This window comes from Paroedura picta, chromosome 11 (assembly GCF_049243985.1).
Source record: "Paroedura picta isolate Pp20150507F chromosome 11, Ppicta_v3.0, whole genome shotgun sequence".
NCBI classification, from domain to species: domain Eukaryota; kingdom Metazoa; phylum Chordata; class Lepidosauria; order Squamata; family Gekkonidae; genus Paroedura; species Paroedura picta.
In genome coordinates, this window is record NC_135379.1 from 26,949,158 (window position 1) to 26,977,033 (window position 27,876).

Genomic DNA, 27,876 nt, shown 5'->3' on the forward strand with positions numbered 1-27,876 from the left:
ACTCAAGAAAAAGATGGATGCAATGGAATAATTTCTTGTGATCAAGAAATGGCAAGTATTATTGGTATTATTGTTCAAAATCCACAAAAAAAGTTTAACAAAATGCTGGAAATGTAAATTGTTTGATAAACTTTTTATCACCTTTGGTGGACATGTTCAGAGGCAAAAACAATTTGGGTACAGATTCATCAATATATTTGGAAAATAACTAATCTAGACTTGAAACTTAAACCAGAATTATATTTATTAAATATTTTGGATCCTGAACTAGCAAAAGCAAGGAGAATATTATTACTTTACATGATCCCAGCAGCAAGAATAATTTATGCTCAGTACTGGAAAAATGAAAAAAAAAACAAGTGTAAATGAATGGTTAGATAAGGTTAAGGAGTATGCAGAATTAGATAAGTTAACAATATTAATGAGAGACCAAATGCTAGATAGTTTTATAATAAACTGGGAACCATTTGCAAATTATCTTAAAAGTAATACAGTAAATGGGAGTATTACGATTGGTTATGTTGAATAAATTAGTTTAGACAAGGATGGAGTATATCTTTATCAGAAAGAAGAGAGTAAAATGTATTCTAAGGTGAAGATTTAATAGATATAAATATGTATTTCATTATTTTATTTTTAATTAAGCACATCGTTATCCATTGTTCCTCTATATATTTGTGAAACAGCCTGGGGGAGTGGAACGTGTCCGGCTGTTGCAATAGGGCCAGTCAGGTGCAGCCAGCAAAGCTTGCTTGATAGCATTCCTAAAAAGGAAATACACACACAGAAACACACACACACTAGAGGGGAGCTCTGCTGAGACTCTGCTGAGGCCAAAACTACTGGTGGGTGCTGTGATCTCTCATGTCAACATCTTCTGGCCTTTGATCAGACAGTTCCTTTTGTCCGTGGGAGGAAATTTCCATATCATTTTCAGCTTCTTCATTGTTGTACATTTGGATTTTTCAGAAGTGAAGGAAAGCCCATAAAACATTAATTCTTAGAAACGATTACTTCTAAGATGTCAAGAAGATCAGGTTCAGATCAGTGACGCAACTGCCAAATACTTTCCATGCACAGGCTTATGGAGTGATGGGAACAATTCTCCAGAAAAGTTATGAAATAGGTAGGCAGAAAAAACTAAGAGAGGCTGGGAAACTGTTGCAACTAGAGACAGAAATTGCAGTTCGCTGTATTGGTCTGGAGCAAAATATAAAAACAAAAAACACTTAGTAACACTTTTGAAATAATGAATAACAACCAAGACAAGATAATACAGTGCAAGATTTACAGTGCAGGCCTAAGCAGAGTTAAATTCTTCTTAAGCCCACTGACTTCAATGGAACTAGGACTGCACTAAAATTTGAGTCCAGTTACACCTTGAAGCCAAAACAATTGTTTTAAAAAACCCAAGGTATAAACTTTCAGGAGTCAAATCTTACTTTGTCAGATTAATGTTAGAATTCACCATTATTGTGTTTTTTTAAAAAACATGGAGCATAGCTATTAAAAAGAAGTTGTGACCCTTATCCTAAGGCACGTGGTTGCATCCAGTATCGAATGCCAGCCAAATCTGGATAGTGTGCTGTAGAATTAGGGTTGCCAGCTTGAGTTGGGAAATACCTGAAGATACTGGAGGTGCAGCCTCAAAAGTGTGGAGTTGAGAGGGGAGGGATTTCACTGGGTATAATGATATCGAGTCTACCCTCCAAAGCATCCTTCTTCTCCAGGGGAACTGATCTCTGCCTGGGAGATCTTCAGCTACCATCTGGAGGCTGGCATCCCTATGCAGAATGACGGTGGTTTTAGGTTGCATATTTAGCCTTCTGGAAAGAAAGAGCAATGGCTGCCAATAACGGGAAACTCAGAAACAAGTAACTGAGCAAATGTCCAGAAAGAATACACAGATCCCTTTAGAGGCCAAACACAGAAGGGAAAAGTAGATTTTATGTTCTCTAACTCTACTGGAGAGTGGGGTTTGATGGTGCACTAAAGAATCAATGGAAGCCAAACCGGTATCCATTTTTCTTCTATTTTTTTCCAAAACATCCAGCCTTTGTGAAGAGTTCTTGAGAAAGGGACTGTTGTATGCTGGTTTATGGAGACAGTTAACTCACAGTGTGTCATAACAACTGATTCGTTCCAATGGCATAAACTCACCGTCCGTCATTTGGGGATGGCAAACAATATTTAAACTTGAAATACAAACTATTTCCTTTGTCTGCAAAATATGCCTCTATTTTGGCTAATGCTGAAAGTAATTTTAAAACACAGCAAGCTGGTAAACCAATTTTATGTTCTGGAGTTTGACAACAGAGTAAAAGAAACCAAAATTCATTTTGACAAGCTCTCTCTCCCCACCCCCCAGCCCCAAATTCCTGAAATGATTTACTTGGAATCTGGTCCTGATCCAAAATGAAAAAAGATCTTTATTTCTGAGAAATGTGTATCTCAGTCTAAACTTGTGATCTGACTGTTTGATAAGGATCAGATGTAAAATATAATTTAGAATTTCCTAAATTCAGATGAACTTTAATTGTATGGTTCAGTGTTTTGTTATGTTCCTAAAAGCACAAATTGCATTTTTTTTTCAGTCTTATATTTCCATATATTCTGGATTACATCTCTGAACTCATATCCTCCTTGAGCTATGAAAGGTACCCTACTCCAGAATGCCCGAAAAGATTCCATGGGTGAGCACAACCCTCCCTATCCATCAATATATTTTGAGCCCACTTTACTTTTAAGACCCTCCGAATTCTCTCCTCCAACACCTCCATGAGGCAGAGCATGCGGACACACTATGCTATCAAATAGCATTTAACCCAACAAAACTGTTATTCCAATATTAAATCTCCCTAAACCTAAATATGTGAAAGATGTATCTACACATACTCTGCACCATGACAATGGCCTCTGTTGTATGTATTTTACAAATATGTTGTCCGCCTTCCAAACTGGAAATCTGCAAAACAATTGCAAATAACAGTTAGATCAGGACTATGCTATAGGGCAGGGGTAGTCAATGCTATAAGGCAGGGGTAGTCAACCTGTAGTCCTCCAGATGTTCATGGACTACAATTCCCACAGTGGGACAAATGAAAATGGTACAAGGAATCATTTTCTGGGGACTCTGTTATCCCCCAGAGAGGAGGCTACCTCCGGAAGCTCCACTGTTTTGTTATGTGGCCTGCAAGGATTTCACTGTGCTTGACTAAGACGGACAGAAGCCCTGCAGCACTGAGTGGGTCTGCACAGGAGAACCTGTTCTTGGAGTGTGCACCATATCTTGGCAGGCATCGGCTCAAAGCCTTTGGCATTCATGGAGAGGTTTTAAAAACAGGCTATTTGAAACCCGTTTGTGGCTTTCCCCTCACAACTAAAATAATTGTCAAAAGTGTAACTTTCTAAAAAAACTTTTGTTCCTTTTGTTCCTTTTCACCATTTCTTTGGCTGTTTTTTTTAATGGCAATTAGATTCCTATAGTTAGGGATGCCAGCCTCCAGGTGGGAACTGGAGATCCCTAGAATGACAGTTCATTTCCAGACAACAGAGATTTGTTAGCCTTGAGAAAATGGATGCTCTGGAGGGCCGAATCTATGGTATTGTACCCAATGAAGGTCCCCGTCCTCTCCTGACTCACAACAACGAGTCCTCTCCTTATCACAACAATGAACATGAGAAAAAACGTACAAGGTAATAAGCACACACTACAAGTACATAAACCACTAAGTCTTAGCCATAAAATGTCAACATATAAAAACAACTAAAATTTCATTTTTAAATTCCCTTGACATTTACCTCTATGCATTTCTTCCTTGATTCATTTTCTTCCTTAATTCAATAAACCTGGCCACGGTGAGGGTGACAGAGGGACAGAAACCAGTGTGTGTCTCATTTGAGTCACTGAGGCTTGGTAGAACGTGACTCAGCTTACTATGGATGGAACCATAAACGGGACAGTGTAGCACAGAATGAATAAGCTCTTCCATTTCATTAAGACCACATGGTTAGAGTCGGGGGTCCAATGGGGTGTTACTAAATCTGCCCTGAAGATAAGCAGAGGACATTGCTTGAAACTGAACTATTGCAAATGCTTTCCCCAGGGAAAGATCTACTCTGAATAACTTAATCAGCTAGGAAACAGGCTAACATCTAGATCAGGGGTAGTCAAACTGCGGCCCTCCAGATGTCCATGGACTACAATTCCCAGGAGCCCCCTGCCAGCGTTCGCTGGCAGGGGGCTCCTGGGAATTATAGTCCATGGACATCTGGAGGGCCGCAGTTTGACTATCCCTGATCTAGATGCTCATCCCCTTACAACAACATTACTGAAGCTATTCTAGAATAGCACAAGGATGGGGCATTTCTAAATTTTACAATACAGGAACACATTATTAGTTGTGTTCTTTCTATAATATGCAAGGACCATTATTAACTATAGAATATAGTAGCCATGAATCCTGGTTGTTATTAGCCTTGTATTTGCAGCAGCGGTGAGAGACTGCCTGGAAAAGAGTCACCGTGCAGAAGCGATAGGACTTCCTTTTCTTTCTGGGTAGTCCACCCACCCAGATGACTTTCTACTATCTTGTGACAGAGGGCAGATCTCCCATGTGCTGTGAAACCCACAGAAGATGGAAGAAAACAATTAAAAGAAGTGAGGGTGGAAAGGGCGGAGTCCCTAGTTAATGAAGTTTCTTTCCAAAAGAAAAAGAAACACCCTGTGATGCCTTGCATCTGACATTCATATGGCCGGAGAGGGGCGGATCGCACACTTGATGTTTTCTCAGTGACTGTTTCCAATTGGAAACCATCCCATGGCTTTTTCACAGACAGCAGGATAACCCAGACTGAATGCATTAATGTGTATCGGGGGGGGGGTGTCTTTTGGGAAGCTGAATTAATTTCTCCAGCTTCCCGAGTGTATGTTACTGTGACAGGGCAATGGGCTTAAAATACTCGGAGTGAGGGAAGTAGTCCCCAGAGGGCTGTAAGGCTCTTGGGTTTGAGTGATGAGCCTTTCTCTTCAGGTTCTGAAAAGTATGGGGGGGGGGGTGGGGGGGGAGAGGCCTATCAGAATAAAGAAGCTGTAGGCAGGCTGTTACATGAAGACTTGGCCACAAAGCATTATGCCCCTCGCAAAGTCACAGAAAAACGTACCTCTTTCCCACAGAAGCTTCTCTCTGCTTGAGGAAAGGGGGCTTGAATCACTGTAAAACTGTAAAATGGGTTATTATTTTTGAACCTAAAGGTGTTTAAATTTGGAGATAGGTTGAACAACCATTGGACCTGCTTCCCGGAAAATGATTACCTCTGCCTCTGATCTGCACCCCATCCTGGAGCTATCAGAGTTCTGTCATGTCCATTGTTTTTTCTTATAGATGCTACTTCTTTGGAAAAGCTCCAAGGTCCCGTGGTGGATTCTGACAATGTATTTTTAATCATACTTGGCGCATAAAGCCATAGCACTTTATAGAAATGCTTCGGAGCAACAGATTTGGACCGACACAGTTAGCACCATTAAAAATCTAGACATCAGAAAGGAGTATAATGTCAGGTTTCTTAGGCTTCTCATAAAAAGATCAGGCACCCTGTAGGCGGCGCTCTGAAATCTGGGAGATGCAGGCAGTACGTTTGGATAGAGACCACTGCAGCATCCCCCTTAATATGGCAGTTACGTTTTTGGGCCTACTGGATAACCTGTTAAAGGGGGCATCTTTTATTGTGTCTGACTAGAAAACATTGTGCGAACCTTTGAGTCGAACAGGCATTTTCACATAAGTCAGAAGACAGATAAGGGGTTGTGTTTACTTTGGAAACCGGAACACCCAGATACATTTTCAATGTATATTGATCCAATATAGAACGTCACTTACCTAACTGGATGGCTAATATTAATATGTTCATTTAAGAATCAGTCAGAGCCTACCATTCAGTGTTAATCATTGGCAAGATTTTAAAAATATACACATGGACTTGCAGTATGAATTATATCAATGATGTGATTTTAATTGTCTTTGAAAGCAAACAAAATTTGAAGGGAAGAGTTAATAAGTTAAGACTGGGGATGTATGTCCCTGAAATTTCTTCCTGAAACCAGCAGGGGGTGCTGCTACGGGTTTGTGGTTGTTAAATTCCTGCTATGCATGACCTTGGGAAAAGCCTGACAACAGGCCTGGCTTTGATTATGAGAAACTGGCTTTTTCCTCTATGAGGATAACCCCCCAGCAGGGTAAACTTTTGAAAATGCTAAGAGGAGGGGATAAGTTTGGAAAGCAAACATTTTTTTTCCTGAAAGAAGTTTATAATTCAAATTTACACCAAGTTCATACTAACTGGAGCAATCCAGGTTTCCACCGAGACCCCTGAGTTCTTTTTGTAATCCATTAGTCACTTCCTCGGAAGATGCAGTCTATATGGGCAGCCGGGTAAAACAGGCCCAGATGTGACTGTAACGTTAGATGCTTTCACATGTACCTGCAAATTGTTGTTTTAAAATCCCTAGAAAGCAGAGGGCAGAAATTGAACAAGGAAGTGGGCTTTGAAGAAGAATGGGATGCCGGTTTGTGTCAAGAATAGAGACAAAAGCCTCATGAGGTATTCCACGCAGCCTCGGATTCATTACTGCTTGGCTATTTTTTTCTCTTTAGGACGGTGATTATGCCTATTGCTTCTGAGTTCGAGCCAGACTTTGTCTTAGTATCAGCCGGCTTTGATGCTGTGGAAGGCCACGACCCTCCTCTAGGGGGATACAAAGTGACAGCAAAATGTATGTATCCCTTTTATTTTGTAATCGCCACTGATTGTTTTGGGCAGAGCTTGAATATGCTGGATTTCTTCATTCTGCTGTAATCACTATGGTACAAAGTCACCATGCAAGTGCGTAGATGGAAGAGCTCGATATGAACAACCAGGAGCACTGAAAGTGTAACAAGAACACAACAAATATACTTTTGCAGTCTCACAAAGGTTTTGTTTTGGTACCTTTTCCTTCCACCCTACCTCCAAGGGGCTCGGAATGCTGCTATTATTTGGAGTTCTTTGGAAATTTGGGGAGATCCACTGCTATGGTCTGAATAAGTGGGGCAGTTAATATCCCACCTATATTAAGTTAGGCCCATTATACTTTTATTTATCTAGGAGCTCATTTGAATGAAAAGTAGGCTTATTTACTGCTCCAAACTGTCCTTCCAGCAAATCCTTATAAGACCATGTTGCTATGTGTCATGAGAAAAGTTGTGGTTGTCTGTTCGATACTAGCAGAATATTTTATATCCTAGAAATGTGAATGAGGAATAGAAAATGGTCTGCTGGGAAAACCACATATCTGAATGTTCCCTGGTATCAACAACACAGCAAATCATTAAGATGCCAGACCGCTGGAACCCTTCTAGAAAGGCTAGTTTTCTTATGCAATGAGTTTTCATGGATCATTCAACCCTTCCCAGCAGTCTGAAGGGGTATGTTTCAGGAAAGGCTATAGGACAGCTCAGGCAAACTATTTGCAGTGTAAGAGATGTCAAAAGTATTCTTCTGTTTTATTTGCCTGTGCCATTTAATATGTACCAATATAAGAACTGCTAGCTTTTATTTGTTGAATAACTACAGCAGTTTTCAACATTTGCTTTTTACAGTTCTGCCTATGACGATGCAAATTAGCCAAGGTTCATATCAGTGGACCAATGCCAGATCTAAACCAAAATTTAAGCAGAACCATTCATCGTCGCAAGATGGATTTTGCTGCATTTCATATGCATTGCATACACTTACTCCTTTTAAAAAGAAAGGTCAATTTTCCAAGTCTCTTCCTGTTAAAAAAAAAATAGTTGGTTCTGTTCAGCCCTAGAGTTCTACTTCAGGCAATGGAAAGGCCATTGGAAACTATCAAAAATGTGACAGCTCTTTAAAAAATCCATCTACTCAAAACTGCAGGAGCAGTTTGGTTAGAACTTGCAGGTAACTTCAATAAGAATACTTACAGAACACTTTCAAAATGTTCACAGCACCTGACATGCATTAATTCATCGTGATGTTTGCAACAACAATCCTGTGAGGTAGGTAATGGTATTATTAACAGATGTGTAGTTGAGGTTGAAGCAAAGTGTACTACCTGAGGCACACCAGAGATACGATTTGAACCAGAGGCCACCAGACAGGTCGCTCAGGCACTTCTCCACCACTGTACAGTAGCTGTCAGGGTATATTAATACAGGCAACATTGTGAGAATTGCTATTCTGAACTGGCACACTTTGTCAATTGAGACAACTTAATCTCTGCCTAGGTTCCTTTCCCCTGTTTTCTTTCTCACAATATTGGATCACCCAGCCAATCCCTTTCTGTCACTCCAATAGAAGTGTGGAGAGATGAGGTTCTAGGAACCTTGAGTAGATCTGGTCTCTCGCTCCCAGCGGGAGAGAACTTTACCTTGGGGGAGGGGGACTGGAGATTAGAATTCTCTTTGCAATTCATCTCCATCTGCTTAATTTTCAGTAATGGGTGTTTTTATGGGATTTTATGGTGTTTTACTGTATTGTATGTTGTAAACCACCGCAAGACCTTTGGAGAGCAGCGGCGTATAAATAAATGAATGAATGAATGAATGAATGAATGAACGAACGAATGAATAAATAAATAAATAAATAAATAAATAAATAAAATATTTTAAAAAACAGCACGAAGTATCAGTATAGTTCACAATGTATTATTAAAATTAGTAATAAGGTAAAGGTAAAGGTAAAGGTGCTGACTCTTGGGGTGACGCCCTCTAGCATTTTCATGGTAAATAAATAAAATAAATTTAAAAAACCTGCCCCCTGTGAGGTGGAACCTTCCTTCTGAATCTACATCTGTGGGGACACAGAAATCCAGGGCGGACAGCATCCGCTGCCAAAATGTGCCCCCCATGGACAGCGGCGCTGCTGGTGAGAAATTGCCCTAAGTGTGTGTTCCCTTTAGTCACCAGGGCTAGTAGCCAGGGATAGACCTCTCTTCCACAAATATGTCTAATCCCTTTTTAAAGCTGTCCATGCCTGTGGCCTCAGCACTATATCCTCTGCCAGCAAATTCAGCATTTAATCACTCACTGAGTAAAGAAGCATTTCAACTGCATTTCAAATCAACTGCCTGTCAACATCATTGGATTTTCCTGAGTTCTAGTATTTTGGGAAAGAGAGAAAAAATGCTACCTATTTTCTCTACCCTGCGCATAATTTTATGAACTTGTATCAGAGAACCTGTCCCTTGAACACTCCCCCCCCCCAAATCTTTGGAGCACAATCCATCCAGAGTTAAGCACTATTAAGTATTTGACCTGGAAATGTAAACATGTGCTTAAATGCCTCCCCATTAAACCCATGAGGGCTTCAAAGTGATTAATAGTGCCTGGATGGTGCCCTTTGGATTTGCTTTTATCATAAAATCCTCAAAAAGAGAAATGTTCATACTTAAAATTCTTTATCGTCAGGGGCAGTGATTGAGCCATTAAACGGTAATTATCACCAAGATGGTAAACAGCAGAAGTGTCAAGGTAAACATGGGTGGCTTGGGGAGGCACCACCGTCCATTAAAAAGGCTGAACCCAGCGACTTAGCTGGAGCCTGCTTGTTCCTTGTTTTCTCAAGGAAAGTATTTGGCACCATGGGGCAAAGAGGGGGGATCCCTAGTAGTAAGAAAAGAGGTTCCTGCAAACATTTATTCAGAAGGCACATCCATCAATGTGGCATCAGATATCTACTTTCTGCTGTGCCCAGCGAGTAAAGTCACTATATGGTAGATTGATTTTCAGCTATTAGCAGCATGGGCCTTCTCCCCAATAAGTTTTAAAGCCACAGTGTAGGTAAATATAAAGGAAGTATCCTAAATTGCCTTCCCAACAGTGTCAAAGCTGTCCTGCTGACAGCACGGCACTTCCAAGGGGAGGAGGATTTGTGTTGATCCTTCCCTCCCACTGTAGATCCCCAAATAATTGACTCCCAAGCTGTTCTTTGGGATTCAGTTACCTTCTGGAACACAGTTCAGAAGAGGACAGCCAGAAGGGAAATGGGAAAGTTGCCCTCACCTAACACAGTGCCGCTTTGCTTGCATTGCTTAGGAGCCAAGCTTTTGCTCTATGACATTTGGAATGATGAAGGGAATCTGAGTGCTGTTTCCTCAATAGGAATTGCTTCCTCTCCATTACTGTTAGGTCTGGTAGGAAGGCAAAAACCCCAGAAAAATGGGGGCTGTTTATATCAGGAAATCTGCATGGCCCATGACCAAGGGGGGGGGAATGACCAAGTCTCTTCCTGTTTCCCAAGGCCAGAGCCCCAATCCAAATTGCCATTCCCTTTTTAAAGTTACATATCAGAAGATCCATTTTTGGATCTGCAACGTGGCATGTAGTCTACCTTCACAAATATTTCACTGGTGGAAAACAAAGAAACAATTCAGATGAGGATGCCACAATCCTGAGGGCAAGTTTGGATGCTACAGCAATCCTTTGACCATCTTCATTATTGCTTGCTGAGATGAATGGGTGAATCTGCAACTTTCATGTATCACATAAGTAGAACATTGCCTTGAATCATCACCTGAAGAGAGTTGTGAGAGATAAGCCGATGGCATTCCTCGGTTAGCGACAGGCTGTCAAGCAGACCCAAAAGACTGCAGTGTGTCATCTCAAAGAAGAGGTGCCATCTCAAGCGGTATGTTTGACACAATAAAAAATGATCTGAAGGATTTTGTGTAGTAAACGGCTAAAGCCAACCTGTTCATGCCGTGTTGGAAGGGGGCAGGAAAAAGAAGGTAGCTTTTCAGCATGGAATTATCCTTTCTCTTGTGTCTTCCGAAGAGGTAAGACACAAACAAGTAGGGCTTTAAAAAAAAATAATAGGTCTAAACAATTGTATCTCATTAGGACAGAGAATTAGAGCGCACCCAAATTGGATTATACTTTATTTTCTAAAAGCCTCACATCCTTGCTACTTAAGGGAGGCTTTAAGATCTTTATCTGTGGGCTCTACAAATAAATAGGCAGTTATGGTATTTATTTATGGTGGGGAGTCCTGAACCCAGTGGGGAATTAGCAGACTTAGCTAGAGTTCATGGTTCCCTGCTGAACTATTAAGGGTTCCACGGATTGTTGCCTCCAGTATGTTACAAAGCAAACACTTCTTATCTACGATGAGATTCTCACACTACCGTCTTGGCCATGGACTTCAAAAGCGGAATACAGGGAACACCAGAGAGCAATAACACTTAATCTGACAGAGACTATCCTGGTTAGGACAGACAACCTAAAACTGAAGGCGTCTCAGGGTGTTTAACCGGGTGAGGTGATTACAGGCCATCTGTTTCAATGGCCTGCAAGTTAATCTTTTCTACATTCTCCATTCTTAACTAGAGGCAGCATTTGGGTTTTTTCATTAGTCTAGTGACTTTTTACTTCCAGTGATTGACTAGCTTTAATGTCTTGAATGTGTTTTTTAAAACTCTTCTGAAGCATAGCAGGAATTTTAAAAAGATGGCAGGCATTTGGGCTGGACTTGCAGTTTTCTTTGAATTACATTGTTTTCAGAAATCTGTTCTTTTGCTTTACAGGCAATGAGCTTGCTTTGTCAAGGATACAAACCTGAAGTTAGTAAAGTGAGAATTTCACTGTGTTGGTTTTTTCTTCCCTCATACACGGAATACAATAAAAAAATACTGTGCAATTACCCATGTTAAATCTATTTGTCCCCCGAGGCCCTCTTCATCCAAAGGACATCTATAAACCACTAGAAATGTTATCATGTAGACAACAATCCTACCACACCCTCAAAAGTTGCAAGAGCTTCAGAAGAACTTTTGGCATGGGTAGCATTCACTCAAGAGAAAAAGTCTATCGGTTAAACAGCCCTTGATGTATATAATGACTCTTGCGGCCAGGGAATATTTTTAATTGTGTGCTTTTTTTGAAAGGTCAGATATGATGTTAGTGGACACTGACAAGGACTGTTAAAAAACAACAGCAGCAACATATATCCTTTTAGAATGGTTAGCAAATTCAGTGCACTGCCAATTTTAATATTTCTTGTGGTTTTATTGGAACAATTTCAAAAAAGCAACAGCAACTTTCTTAATAAAAAGAGCATACTTTAAATGTCAAAACTAAACCTGACCTTTTATACACATTTGTCCACATTGGTGAACATTCATAAGGAACAATGGGACAGCATGTAGTGGAAGGCGGGATTGCCATCCTCCAGGTGAGGCCAATAGACCTCCTGGAATTACAACTGACCTCCAGACTACAAGGATTGGTTTTTCTGGAGAAAATGGCAGCTTTGGAAAATGGATTCTATGGTGTTAAACAATGCTGAAGTCCCTCCCCTCTCCCAAATCTGTATCCAGTCCCAAATTCCCAAGAATGTCTCAACACAGAGTAGCCAAGTCCAGCAGAAAGAATGTGCAGTAGGGTTGCCAACGCTGTCCTGGAGATCTGGGGGTAGAACTTAAAATTGGAGGCAGGGTGTGAGGAGAACCATACCCAATAAAGCAGCCATTTTCTCTAGGGGAACTGATCTGTGTAGCCTGGAAATCAGTTGTAATTCCATGAGATCCCCAGGCTCCACCTGGAGGTTGGCAAGACTAATGTGTTGGTTTTCCAAGGAACCCTCCCTCTTGATACACACTTTCCCTCTTCAGCCCTGGATCTGGCAAAGGATTTAACTGGTTGCCCCTGTTCTGGTTCTAGAGCTGTACTGGAAAGAGCCCAAAGCAGTCATTTTTCTCTAGGGTACTAGAGATGCCAACCTCCAGATGGAACCTGGGGATTCCCCAGAATTACAGCATATCTCTACACTACAGATATCAGTTCTGGAGAAAGTGGATGCTTTGGAGGGTGGACTCTATGGCATTGTACCCCAGTAAGGTTCCTGTCCTTTCCAAGTTCCAACCCCAAATCTCCAGAAGTTGCCCAACCTGAATCAGGCAACCCCTGTCCGCCACCAGAGGCCAGGATGGACCTGGCAACCCTAACAGAACTGATCTTCATTGTCAGGAAATCTATTTTAATAGTGGGAAATCATAAAGTACCACCTGGAGATTGGCAAACCTGAAACCAACAAAGCTCCCTAACATGAAGCTCAATGCTTCAAAGATGGATGTCCTGTGGCTGGGCAAGAATGGTCCAAGCGAGGAAGCATGTCTGCCCAACCTGAATGGTGTGCAGCTATCATTTCCTCACTCCACCAGGAATTGAGGTGTGATCATGGATGATTCCCTCTTAATGGAGGCCCAGGTCACAACAGTAGCGTGGCTGATGTTCTACTACCTTTACCAAGCAAAAATACTAGTGCCCTACTTGGCCCTGGAACACCTAGCCACAGTGATCCATATGGCAGTCACCTCTAGGCTAGACTTCTGCAACTCGCTCTATGCAGGCCTACCCTTAGCTATGATCTGGAAATTGCAACTGGTACATTTACTAAGGTACTTAACTATTAGAGAACTTTATACTTCATACTTAGGAGTAAAGAGAAGGTTCCTATTCTAATCTAAGTAGCTGGATGGAGAGAGATGCTTGGGGCATCTCTGCTCCATGATGTTGCAGGCTTGAGGAATGGAGAAGAAGGAAGGACTCAGGAAACAAGAAATTACCCTCTAGGGACAGGTCAGTGAGATCAGAAGGTGAGAGGTCATGTTCCTATCTATATCACTCACTCTATGGTGAAGAGAGTTCCTGTTTGAGTCTCTAGTCAGGAGACATGGCACAGAGAGCTGTTTCCATCATCCCCTCTCAATGACTCCTTGACTTAGTGTACAAGGTTCATTGGAGTTCTAAATCCTCTGAATCTGGGTTCAGGAAGTGGCTTCATCATCATGTCCACTAGCATTTCTTCCGATGTGCAGTAGATCACTTCAGTGGTTCTTGCTTTTTGCATTATGCATAGTAGGTGATACTTCACATCAGTGTGTTTTGTGTGTTTCTGTGTGTCATCTCTCTTGTACAGATAAATGCAGCTTATGTTCTCTTCATACAGTGGTATGGGCTAGACATCAGGAGACCGAGTTTGAACAAACTTCAAGTTATGTTGGGTAGAATCCCGTGGTCAAAAAAACATGAGGAGATGGAAGTCCAAGAAGGTTGGGATTTTCTCAAAAGTGAAATACTGAAGGCACAATTGCAAGCAATTCCCTTGAGAGGGACAACTGGGAGGAATCTAAAGAAAGCAGGGTGGCTCAAAAGAACTGAGTAAGAAAAAATGTTCATTTAGGAAATGGAAGGAGAACCTCATAACCAAGGAGGAATATAAATAAATAACCAAGGTCTGTAGGGAGAGTGTTAGAAAAGCCAAAGCTCATTTTGGACTTAGGTCAACAAGAGATGCTAAAAATAAGAAAAGAAAAGAAAGGTCCTTTAGTTATATTCTAAGTAAGAAAAAGAATAGGGACATGGTAGGACCATTGTGGGGACAAGAAAGCAACATTTTAACAGATGATGAAGAGAGGGCTGAACTGCTCAATTCCTACTTCTCCTCAGCATTCTCTTGTGAGGATGTGCAAGTGGTAAAGCAAAGAAAAAAGTCATGGTAACTGAAAAAAGGTTTGTTTTTTATACCCTGCTTTTCACTATCAGAAGGAGTCTCAAAGAGGCTTACAATCTTCTTCCCTTACTCTCCTCACAACAAACACCCTGTGAAGTAGGTGCGGCTAAGAGAGCTCTGACATTACAGCTCTGTAAGAACTGTGACTAGCTCAAGATCACCAAGCTGGATGTATACAGAGGAGGGGAATCCAACCTGGCTCACCAGATAAGTCACCACTCTTAACCACTACACCAAGCTGCCTGTAGCTGTTTGCTTTAAGTTAGACTTGTGAAGACCAGCTTGGAGTAGTAGTTAAGAGTGGCAGCCTCTAATCTGGAGAACTCTTTGCTTCTATTGATTTGTGTGTGAAATGCAGTTTGTACATTGCTTATGTACTAAATGTGTATGCGTTTATCTCTATGATGTGAGTGCAAAGGCATATAGGCATATAGGCATATAGGCATGCCTTTGTGAGAGGTATGTGTCTGTGTTCCAGGTGGACAGAGGAGACAGTTGCAGGTCCATCCTGCATTATTAACTGCGAGAATTTGTGCTGACACTTGTAAAATATGTCAGCAATGGGTGACCTAATGTCTTATTTTAATCACTTCCATTGTTTTCATTCACAATTTATTCTTTTTATAATGGCTGATTATCCAGGTATGCATTTATTGTCATATTTCTATTACTTTGCTGGTCTAAGATGGATAGAAGAACCATGACAATTAGATAGTCTTATGCCAGTGTATGGAAACCTTTTTTGTTTGTTTGGCATACCCCCCCCCAATTATTGGTATTGGTTCTCCTACCTGGTTTTAGTGCTAGGGCATGTTGCGTGTTTTTGTTTTTATTGTTTAATCATCTTGTGTGTACTCTATTTGGGGAGGGAAGGCGGCATGGAACAGACTGACCTTGTAAGATCTCAGAAGCTAAGCAGGATTGATATTGGCAAAGAGAGCACCAAGGAACGCAAGGGCCAACTACCTTTGCCTGAAAAGCCCCTTAATGGAATCACCATCCATTGGTTGCAACTTGATGGCATTTTGCACACCCATTGATGGCATTTTGCACACCCATTCTCTCTTCTAAATAGTGTTTATAGGGCTTAATTGTTTTAGTGGTTGGATGTTTACCTCTCTGACCCATTATGCACGGGGGTTTTAGCGCATATTCGGGGTGGAATGGCGGCGACTAAAATCACGGATAACGCACGGAGCCGGCTGCAACCGGCTGCAGCTTCGGTGCATGCTGCCGAAAAAGCCGCGTCAGTGAAACGCGGAAGAAAGCGCAGCTTCCGGGTGAGCGGGGCGCAACCAGAAGCGGCGCCCGGATCGGCGCGTGCATAATCGGTTACTCTGGGTTTTGCCGCCGTCGCGCCCCGCCCCGTGCATAACCGGTATGCGTCGTGTCTTCCCCCTCCGCGTTTTCCACGTGACCCGAAATCGCCGTTTCGGCGGCCGTGCATAATGGGCCTCTGAGAACCCTGTTTGGGTGGAAAGGTGGCACAGAAGCTTTTTAAAATACATAATGCCATTTTAGGTATTCAGGTTGAGAGCTGGCAGGAAGAGGGATGCAAAACTGAAATCTAGGGTTGCTGATTCTGGGTAGGGAGGCTTGTGGGGTGCCTGGGGAAGGTGGGGCTTGGGAAATGCTTTTTTGCAGGGTTTAATGCCATACAGCCCACATTTCAAAGCAGCCATTTTCTCCAGGGGAAGTGATCTCTGTTGTCTGTTGATCAGCTGTAATAGTGGGAGATCACCAGGCCCTGCTTGGAGGTTGGCAACCCTGTGGAAGCCATTTCTTCCTGTGCTGAGAGGGGAAGGGGGAGGGATAAATTTATTGTTTTGTCTCTCCTTGTGCCACCGTATTGACCCTCATGGCTGTTCTCCCTCCCCTGGATGTACAATCTTGAGAATGATCTCTCCGGGGTTAAGAAAGATAGATGGCGAGGACTGTGAGGAACACCCGCCCCCCCAAGTCTTCCTCACACAGATGGTCACATGCTGCCTATTGAATGATGAATTGTGACCTTATAAAAGCCCCATTGTACCTTTAGAAAGAAATGATTTGATGGAAAGGGCTGGTTTTATTTTCACAAGCTCTGGGGACTCAAGCAACGTTTGAAACCCCAAAACGGCCATATGTAAATTAAGAACACAAAAGCCCAGTTTTATGATTTGGGTTGCAGTTTAATTCCTTTCTATCTTTCTTGCCATTGTTTAAAAAGAGCAGTCAGGACATCAAAGGGAAGTGGCATGTGTTCTAAATCAGGATTTCAGTGCTGGAATATGACAGCATAAAAATTAAAACTAAATAAATGTGCTGTTTTAGCTCTCATATTTTCCTCGAAATTGCTTCTTATGAAATCAGTTCCTTTAAAGACCATGGTGGTTTGTTCACCCCCCCTCCCCCCTCTTTTTCCTCCTGCCTTTATTGGTTTGATTTTGCTTCACAAACTCTGATGTTTGTGCCATGGGGAACACTCCGTTTCTTTTCCGAAAAGGTACGGCAATAAAATTGGTGGTTGTCACAATGCATTTGAACACCTGATCTGAACGGCTTAGCGGCTTCTCCAGCATGCAAGGAACAAAACCATTTGTGTTCCAATGGATGCTGTGCTGCAACTTGAAGGACAAGGATGAACAACAAAAAACAGTTTGGATGCAATGGTGATGTTTAAAGTAATGACTGAAGAGGCTTTTCAGTTATTGTTTTCCAGGATTCTGGTATGCCATATGTGGTCCATTCATATGTGTCAGAAGAAGCCCCTCATACACCCTTGGCTAAGAAGAGGGGAGAAGGAAACATTGGCCAGGAAAATTGCTTGAATAATAGAATCATAGAAGAGACCTCCTAGGTCACCTAGTCCAACCCCCTGCACTATGCAGGACACTCACATCTCAATCGCTCATCCACTGTAAGCTGCCACCCCCTTGAACCTTCACAGAATCAGTCTCTCTGTCAGATGGCTATCCAGCCTCTGTTTAAAAATTTCCAAAGATGGAGAACCCACCACCTCCCGAGGAAGCCTGTTCCACTGAAGAACCACTGTAACTGCCAGGAACTTCTTCCTGATGTTTTATCAGCACTGTGGCAAGCCCAAGGTCACCCAGCTGGCCGCATGTGGGGGAGTGCAGAATCGAACCCGGCTGGCCAGATTAGAAGTCCGCACTCCTAACCACCACACCAAACTGGCCATGTTTGGCAAAAAGGGTGTGTTCTTGTGGATCATTTCTTTGATACACTTCTGTGTGGCAGTGTGTGGAACAAGATCTTGGGGTACTTGTGGGCTGTAAGTTAAATATGAGCACAGTGTGATGCAGCAGTAAAGAATGCCATCTTGGGCTGTATCAACAGAGGCATAACATTAAAATCATATGATGTCATAGTCCTGCTGTATAGTGCATTGGTCAGACCACATGTGGGATACTATGTACAGTTCTACAACCCTCATTTCTAAAAGGAGGTGGACAAAATTAAAAGGGTGCAGAGGAGGGCAACCAGGATGATCTAGGGCCTGGGGACCAAGCCCTATGAGGAAAGGCTGAGGATCTTGGGAATGTTTAGCCTGAAGAATAGGATGCCAAGAGGAGGCATGATTACTCTTTTTTAGTATTTGAAAGGTTGTCGCTTAGAGGAGGGCAGGGAGTGTTTCCTGTTGGTAGCAGAGGATCGGACCTGCAGTAATGGACTTAAACTAGATGTTGAATGGTACCAGCTAGTTATCAGGAAAAGCATTTTCACATTCAGAGTCGTTCAGCAGTGGAATCAACTGCCTAAGGAGGTGGCAAGCTCCCACTTACTGGCAGTTTTTAAGCAGTGGTTGGACAGATACTGAGCAAGGACCATGTTTATGGTTCAACATTTAGGAATTGATGTGCAAGCAGAGCCTTGTGAAATGTCGTTCCTATTTATGATTCCAACTCCTACTGCAGGAGCCTGATATACATAGTCCTCCAGAGGTCCTCCAAAACACTTCTAAAACTCTGCTGAGAACACTTTATTATAGAGTAGCAGAATATGTGAATGTCTCCATAGTGAGATGTCTGGACAATTGGTGCTGGCACAAATCAAAGTATCTCATCATGGAGAAACATGCATATTCCTTCTGTGCATATTACTCCTGAAGAATAAAAAGCAGATATAGAAGTCAGTCATAAATATGCATTTTTTCCAGCCCTTTGTAATGTCCAAAGTTGTTCAGATTTTTGTGAATTGTGATTTGCTGACTTAATGTGTGTGTGCATTTATTGCTAGAGTGGGAACTGGAGATAACTCTGGTCTTGCTATGTGCACTCAATGTGCCCTTTTTCTGGACGATGTCCAACGTGTACAGGATGAGGACGCTGAGTATTTTCTCACACACACTCAGAATATCTCTTTGGCTTACACTTCTATCATCTGTTACATTCATCGTCTTACTCATTCACTGACACACCACAGATAGCTTATTCTTTTGCCGACACACCCTGAGCAGTTCATATAAGCACTCTTCTTTGACCTGCCAACATCCACCCACATACATTCGCTTAGGAAGCATATCAGGGTAGAGGGAGGCTTCATTCTGTAATGTTGGATAAGAGCATATACTGAAATTTAGATCTGGAATGGAAGATGATTTGTGTCTCACTCATACAGTGACACTATATTTAGATATCCAGTGCAGAGGAGATTCGTTTTGCTCACATGCAGCAGTAAAAGTTGTCTCTGGTTATATTTTCTTGTGTTTCTACTGAACTTCAATAACATGTGTTGAGCCAATTGCCTTGTACTCTCACTAGACCAGGGCTAGTTCAAGAGGGGTGGGGGTTGGTTGTCACTCCAAGCAAGTATTTATTTATTCTATTTTTATCACATCCTTTATCTTAGGAGCTCAGAGTGGCATACATAGTTCTCCCGCTTCCATTTTTACCTTGTCACAACTCTGAGAAGTAGGTTAAAGTTGGCTAAGACAGACTAGCTGGCCCAAGGCAACCTAGATGTATTCGTGGCAAGTAGGAACTTGAACTTGAACTTGAACATCCCTAGTCCTAGTCTGAAACTTTAACCACTAAGAACCAACTCTTCTTCTTCTTCTTCTTCTTCTTCTTCTTCTTCTTCTTCTTCTTCTTCTTCTTCTTCTTCTTCTTCTTCTTCTTCTTCTTCTTCTTCTTCTTCTTCTTCTTCTTCTTCTTCTTCTTCTTCTTCTTCTTCTTCTTCTAATTCCAGTGCCTTTCTCTGTGCATTCCTTTATCTCTTATGCCATTGGAGCTACCAATAAGGCTAGTCTCTGCAATGCATTTTAGTGTCCTCCTTGTGCTTCCCCAACAATTACTTGAGTAGCAAATCAGCCCTGCAGTAAATTCGGTCTAGAGGAATATAGACTTGGGCCATCCCACCTGAAAGATATTTCCCATCTAAAATGCATGCATGCATCTTAGATGCATGTGTAGGAAATATTGTCAGAAGGAGCTCCACAGAAAAGGCTGTGCACAAGAGGAGGGGGGTGGTTGGGGGCTTAACCACCTTCAAAAGATTAAATAAAAGAAATAATACAAAAAGCTTCACATTGAATCAATGAAAACGTATTAACAATGGCATGATGTAAAAAAATAGTAGGAAAAGAGTTTAATAATTCAAGGAAAAGTGAGAAACAACTAATTAAGTTTCATGAAGGTTCTGGAATGTATTGTAACCCCCACCCCTCATTAAAAATCCTGTACATGGACCTGTAAATAATATTTCCCTGACTGAAAGTATAAGCATTGATTTGAAAGATCAGGAAGGGCTCTGGTTTGGACCAAATTTGATATGTGATTTGAGGTATTTTCTTAAGAGCAGCAGATCTATGGCATTCAACTTCTCTAGGCCCAGCATCTAGAAAATCAGTTCTTATTGGATCATTTCTCTCTTCAGTCCTTGTGTGCTGTATACAACTATCCTAACTGTATTCTACTTGGATATGGAATTGGTATAATATGGCAGCTAAGTGCCAAATTATGTAGTGTGCAGGATTGTTGCAGTGGGGGTGGGTCTGCCAATATGTTTGCAACATGGGTGGAGGAAGGACATTTGTATATTTTGTCTTATGACATTTTCACTGCAATCCTATGCAACGTTGCTCCAGTCTAAGTTTATTGAAATAAGTGGGTTTCTGCTGCAGTAAATCTGCACAGGATTGAAGTATTGGTCTATTAAGACATTTGTCCTGCAGGTGGAATTTATAGGAACAGTTTCTCTCCCCATGGGACAAACAGCAGTTCTGCATGTTGGGGACTTCCCATGGTTTGTGACAGTGATGGGCATGGGAGAGAGGACTATTTCCGAGGCTTTTTCTCCTGATCAGAACTGGCCCTGCCCCCCAAGATGCTGTTTCCCTTGTTGGGGTGTGTGGATATAGTACACAATAGTTACACTGGACATTATATCTATCTGCAAATGACCAAAGAAGAGCTTAAGCATCTTCAATCTCCTACTGCTGCTCTGAACATTTCAGTTAACACTTGGAAGTTTTCATCAATCGCCCAAGGAATGTGTGGTCTTGGCCCTATAAATGTGAGCTGGGGAATCCTCAATTTAGGAATCTAAGCCACTAATTCTTTTCCCTGCCACCCCATCTGTGTGCTATAGGATGATCACAGAATAATTGTGATTTGAACTCTTAAGAGAAAACGCCATACGTGTTGAAACTAATTTACCTGTTTTTGCTGATAAAGTGTGCCCCTTTGGGTGGCACTTTGCCATACGTTGTATTTCTGTTTTGATTTGGTTTTGCAAGCCGGGAGCCATTAAGCCCTATGAATTCCACATGCTTCTCACACCCCACACATCACTCACATTCTCCAGTCTTCTGCACATCCCCAACATCCTCCCAATAATTCATATCCTCTTAGGCTAGGCCGGCACCTGGGCAACTTCCTACTGAGAGTAATTCCCCCCGCTACCATGCCAACCACATGCAGTCCCAGGCAAAGTGTTGCCTTGTGGGGGATAGACTGCCCAAAAGGTATTTAAAACCTGAACTGGGGGGTATCTCCTCAGTTCTAGCAAGAACTGTGCATGATGTTGCTTTGATTCCTACAAATCACGAGTCTTTGTGGTATCTACGGGGCAATCCTCACACAGAGAGTAGAGGGTTACCAAAAGGAATTCTGAATTTCCAAATAGAAGCCTATTTCCCTTGGGTACAGATATATTCCTGATTTGCCTTCATCATTCTTCCTCAGAATGACTTTGAGTCATCAGAGATCAGAAATCATGAGAGATGCTTCAAGGCAGTACAAGAAATATGGTTTTCTTTGCCTTTTAATTGGTAAAAAACAGCAGGGAAATGCAGAGGATTTTGGAAGGAGACATATTGCTTTCTTCTTTTAAGAAACCACATTTGTATGTTCACTCCAATAATTCATTTCTTAACATTAAATTGTTCTGGTTTAGGAAGGATTACTTAGAACATTTTGACAATAAAATCTCAGCAATATGGAGATTTTTTTCCATGTTTCTTAAACACCCAGCTACTTGAGGATTGGCTTCTGGTTTCCTAAAACCTAGGCTGCTGAATAACAGGATTCTACTAGTCACTAATACTGGGGAAACTATGAATGGTAGAGCCAGTTGTATTATCTGTAGAGCAACCATAGTTTTAGTTACCCTGGGAGAATGTAGACCTAGTAACTCAGGCATCCAAACAGCTTCTCAGTACCTCTGGCTGGGTTCCAGCGGACTATATAATGTTGGCAAGAACCTCCTGTCTCACTTGACACATCTTTGTAATAGAATGCAACAAAAAGTTGCTCAAGATGTTTTATTTGGAAATTACAATTAATCAGCAGGCTGCGAGAAGTCCAAACCCAGTTTCAACACAGTTTCCTCTGTTTTGCTGAATTTCATCCATTACCTCTGCAATAAAAAATGACAGGCGCTACATTGCTGGCTGATTGTGGCATGTGTCAGGTGGATCTGAAAGGCATGGAGCCAAAAGGAAAGTGACTAACTACCCAGCATGTGCAGTCATCTCTTAGCAATGCACTGTGGTTCAGAGTCCCTCTGCTCCAATGGGAAAGAATTGATTAGAACACAAGGGCCCACATCCGGAAGGGAAGGGATCAAGCTTTTTGACAGTCAGTGGAAGGATAGGTGCTAATCAGTGACAGGGGATGTAGCATTATCTCCAAGTCCACTGCAAACAGAAAACTTTTTAAATTCGACTTAAGAGGACCTTGGAATGGTGGTTGATGGACACACGGTAATTGGATGAGATCTATGGATTAGGAACTTTGACAGATTCAAGAGACCTTGGCTTTTGCCCAATCTCAGCTATTTGATAGAGTGCTACTAGAGTCAGAGTCAGATTTTGCAAAACCATTCTTTTAGAAAAAACGGATACATATTTCTGAAGTTCAAGACTAAACAGGAGTTGTCAGGTTCTGAACTCTCTGCGCTTTCAAACTTTCAGAACACTTGGCTGATCTAAACTTTTTGGGAAAATCTGGCTCATGGTTTCTGAACTATTCCCCTGTAACAAATAAAAAAGAGTTCCTGGGGCTATCAAGGAAAAAAACATGTAAACTGTATTCTGAGAAGCTGAAAGAATAAGGGGAAGGGAAAGCAGCATGGCATAGCCTGGGCTTGTCAGATCACAGAAGTGAAGCAGGGTCAGTACTTAGAAGGGAGACTACTAAGGAAGATTCTATGGAGGAAAGCAATGGAAAACTACATCTGCCTCTCACTTGCCTTGAAAGCCCTTTGCTAGGGTTGTCATAAGTGAGCTCTCGCTTGACCACACTTTACACATGCACAAAAAGGTCAGACAACATCAGTGGAATAAGGAAGTCAGCTGTTCCCAGATAGCTGTTCCCAAACCCCTCACTGTTTACAGCTGCAGCCTAAATTCTTATGAACAAGACATTATATTCATTTCATGCCTAAGAGCGCCTTATCTGCTTGATAGAATTCCCGTGTTGTTCACATCATTCTCCTCATACAGTCTCAGAACCTGCAATCTTTATCCATTGTTGTTCCTCTATATATTTCTGAAACAGCCTAGGGGGTGGGACATGTCCGGCTGTCCAAGTTGGAATAGGGCCAATCAAGGTGCAGCCAGCTTTGTTCTGATTGGCCTGCAGCTCCCACCCTCCGGCCCTGGACTCTAGCCTCTTTGCTCTCAGACACCTCAGTGCCTAGAGCCAGCAGCAGGGGAGAGGGCCCTGGGCAAAGGGTCGTGGTGGAGGGCTTGCTAACAAGGGCCTGCTAGGCTGGGCCTGCTTGTGAGGGCCTCCCGGCCTGATGACTGCCTGCTAAGGAGCTCTGTCTCGGCCCTCCTAATGAGCTGCCCAGCCCCCTCCCGCCTCACTTGATTTGGCTGGGAGCTGCTGCCCAAAGCCACCTTCAGCTGCCTGGCCAGGGGAGGGGACCCTTTCAGGGCCCGTTCTTAAGAACGGGCTTTGAAGCTAGTTATTTATAACTATTGACGAGAAGAAGGGAGCTTCTACTGCCACACCATTCTCTCCTATCCCAGTTAATTGTCTGAGACTTGGATTTCAGCACAGTACAAGGAAGGGCTATAAACATGAAGGTTACCATAGCTCTTTGTATGCATAAGGTTCAATAAGTGATCTTTCATAACAGGAGGCCTGGGTAGTACCTTCGCATGAGATCTTCCAGCCATGATAGATAGTACTAGGCGAGGTCTTCAGTTCAGTGTAAGCCAGTTTGGTGAGAGATCCAGTTTGGTGTAGTGGTTAGGAGTGCGGACTTCTAATCTGGCGAGCCGGGTTTGATTCTGCACTCTTCTACATGCAGCCAGCTGGGTGACCTTGGGCTCATCACAACATTGATAAAGCTGTTTTGACTGAGCAGTGATATCAGGGCTCTCTCAGCCTCACCCACCTCACAGGGTGTCTGTTGTGGGGAGAGGAAAGGGAAGGTGACTGTCAGCTGCTTTGAGACTCCTTCAGCTCTTCTTCTTCTTCTTCTTCTGTCCAAGTCAGCATTTTGTTTGTATACAATCTTCATACATTTTGAAGCCTCTGTTGAAATCATAAGATGTTTTTATTTGGTACAGATTTTGGCAGCCAGAGTTAAGTGGAAAGGGATTACATTTTGCTGCATGTATTTTATCATGTATTTCATTTGCTGTTTTGCTCATTTTAATGTATTGTTGTTTGGAGCCTTCAGGATAACGTTTGCCGTATTTTGGCTAAGTAAGGCTGGAATCCTTTGCATGCTTCTTCTGCAGTCAGATCCATCAAAGTGAGTGAAACTGACTTCCAAGGGAACATGAGTACAACAGGCCTGAAACTGTATTCATGCGTTTTCATTTATCCCAAAGGCAACAGAAAGGCACAAATCATGTTCTGTTCGCCCAGTTGCAAGTCCTGTCTGCAGGAGCTATATTGCCCTGTGGCACTAAGACAAATGTCAGGGCTGGATAACACAGTTCGGTAGTCTTAGATAAGTGAAGCTTGGATAATGAATGTACCACTCCGTTTACTGTGGATCTGTTAATATAGACGACTATTTAGTAATTAAAGATTAATTACTGGTAATACCAACAACCCCATAATGAAATGATTTGTTCTATAAATGGTGACTTCCTGCGAAATATGTTTTAAAACCACGGTTATTTATTTAATGTACAATTACTGTCCAACACAATCAAAATTAAAAGCCTGCATGGAACGTATAATTCAAAATGGTTACTGTGCTTTCTTTCCCAATGAGTTTATTAAAAGAGAAAAGTACCTTTTACTGGCCAAAGATCTATCTGTTATAATGAGGTATTTTAGGTCTCGGATTAATAGCTTGAGTTGTGTGGAAAATGTCTGTCAGAAGAATATTTGTAGCACTGAAGTGAGGTAACCTACTGCTGCTGTGAGGTAACCTATTAGGATAATGAACATTTGGGAGTCGGGATACCAAAACTATGCCCACACTCTCCAGGAACTGTTGCAGGGTGGGAACTGGAAGAGGAGAAGTATTACAGATGCTTTGATGTTACTTCTGTGTTAAGAATCATAGAATCATACAGTTGGAAGGGGCCTCCAGGGTCATCTAGTTCAACCCCCTGCACAATACAGGAGCTCACAACTACCTGCCTATCCACAGTGACCCCAATTTCATGCCCATATTATCCCCCCACCAAAAATCTCCAGAATACAGACTGGCCTGGAGGAAATCCATCTACCATCCCACAGTGACGATTAGCAATTCCCTGGGTATGCAAGAAAGGCCCACAAGAGATGAACACTGGTACATCCCTTCCCGACCACCGACTCATAACCTGCCTAAGTTCATAAAATCAGCATTTCTATCAGATGACAATCTAGCCTCTGCTTGAACTCACCACCTCCTGAGGAAGCCTGTTCCACTGAAGAACCACTCTAACTGTTAGGAACTGCATCCGGATGTTTAGCTGAAAATTCTTTTGAATTAATTACAGTTCATTGGTTCTGATCCAACCCTCTGGGCCAACAGAAAAGAACTCTGCTCTATCTTCTGTAGGACAGCCCTTCAAGTATTTGACAATGGTTATTATATCATATCACCTCTTAGTCATCTTCACTCCAGGATAAACAGACCAAGTTCCCTGAACCTTTTCTCATGTGACTTGGTCTCCAAAATCCCTCACCATCTTTGTAGCCCTCCTCTGGACAGGCTCCCATTTCTCTACATCTTTCTTCAGCTGTCATGTCCAAAACTGAACACAGTACTTCAAATGAGACCTAACCAGAGCAGAGTAAAATGGCAACATCACCTTGTGTGATCTGGACACAGTACTTCTTTTATCCCATTTGCCTTTTTAGCTACCAAGTCACACTGCTGACTCGTGTTCAGTGTATGGTCTAATAAGACCCTCAAATCCAAGTCCTTTTCACATAATTTTTCTACCTAAATGAAGAACGTTACATTTATGACTTTTGAAATTCATTTTACCTCAGTTTTCTATTCTGTCAAGATCATCCTGTATTCTGATTCCCTCTTTTGGCGTCTTTGCTACCCCTCCCACTTTAGTATAATCTCCAAATTTAATAAGTACCCCCTTGATTACTTCATCCAAAACATTTATAAATATGTTGAACAACACAGGGCCCAGGACAGATCCCTGAGGCGCTCCACTCATCACTCCGCTCCAAGAAGATGACAAAACATTTATAAGCACCCTTTGGCTGCGATCTGTCAACCAGTTCTTGATCCACATAATAGTCATAGGATCCATACTGCATGTTACCAACTTGTCAATAAGAATTTCATGTGGAACCTTATCAGAAGCCTTACTGAAATCAAGGTAAACTATGTCCACAGCATTCCCCTGATCTAGCAAGGCACTAACTTTCTCATAAAAAGAGATAAGTTTGGTCTGATATGACTTGTTCTTGAGAAAGCCATGCTGACTCTTAGTAATTACAGCCATCTGCTCTTGCTGCTCAAGGACCAACTGGTTGATGATTTGTTCTAAAATTTTGGCAGCTGTAGGCATAAAGCTGATGAGTTGGTAGTTACCTGGATCCTCCTCTTTCCCATTCTTAAAGATGGGTACAAGATTTGTCCACATCCAATCCTCTGCCACTTCACCTGTTCTCCAAGAATTTTCAAAAATAATGAAAAGAGGCTCAGAAATTACATCTGCAAGTTCTTTTTAGTACCCTTGAATGTAATTAATCTGGCCCAGGGGATTTGGTTTCATTTAAAGAAACTAGGTGTTAATGGACTAACCCAACAGTGATCCTAGGGCACAACTCCTGTCCCTCACCATGTAAAATGATTTTGCCACATCGAGCGCAATTCCCTTCACAAGAGATGGCCGAGGAGAAGTAGGAATTCAGGAATGCAGCTTTCGGCTCTGCCTATCTGGCTATTGTGGCTGTTTGAGAAGGGTACAGTTCGGGGGAATATATACTATTGCCTGTTTGCCTGTGCCTCTGCTTCAAGGTATTATTGAGTTAACTTGCTTGCTCTGAATAAACAAAATCTTTTGCACCAAGTCAGGGGTTTGCGTATATGAGCGATTGAAGATCCTCACACATGCATGTATGTAGTCCACACATCATGGCTCTCGCTCAGTATTTGCCTGCAGATCCATTCTGGCAGGCCACACCTATGCAGATCAACAAATCTTGTTCCATGGACACTGTTGTTTCATGGGCACATTTTTAAGGATAGGCCAGAGTTTTTTAAAGAGCAACTGGTTTTCCACTATTGATTTTTTTTCATTAAAGAACCCCTGTTAAGTTCTCAAGAAACTCTAGGGCTCCCTAGAACATCATTCAAAAACCTCTGCATCTGCATGGCTGCTGGAGGCGTGGAACAAATGGGGAAGGGGAGAAACTGGTCTATGAGTCAGGACCG

General features: G+C 42.1%; 1 protein-coding gene across 8 annotated transcripts in view; it reads left to right on the plus strand.

Annotated features, from left to right (window-relative positions):
- HDAC9 (histone deacetylase 9) overlaps positions 1 to 27,876 on the plus strand; it is a 470,793-nt gene that overhangs the window by 401,806 nt on the left and 41,111 nt on the right. For all 8 annotated transcript variants that reach the window (XM_077302512.1, XM_077302513.1, XM_077302515.1 and 5 more), the window contains one exon: positions 6,654 to 6,772. In XM_077302512.1, coding sequence (XP_077158627.1) covers positions 6,654 to 6,772 — 119 coding nt within the window. The remainder of the gene's footprint in view (positions 1 to 6,653; positions 6,773 to 27,876) is intronic.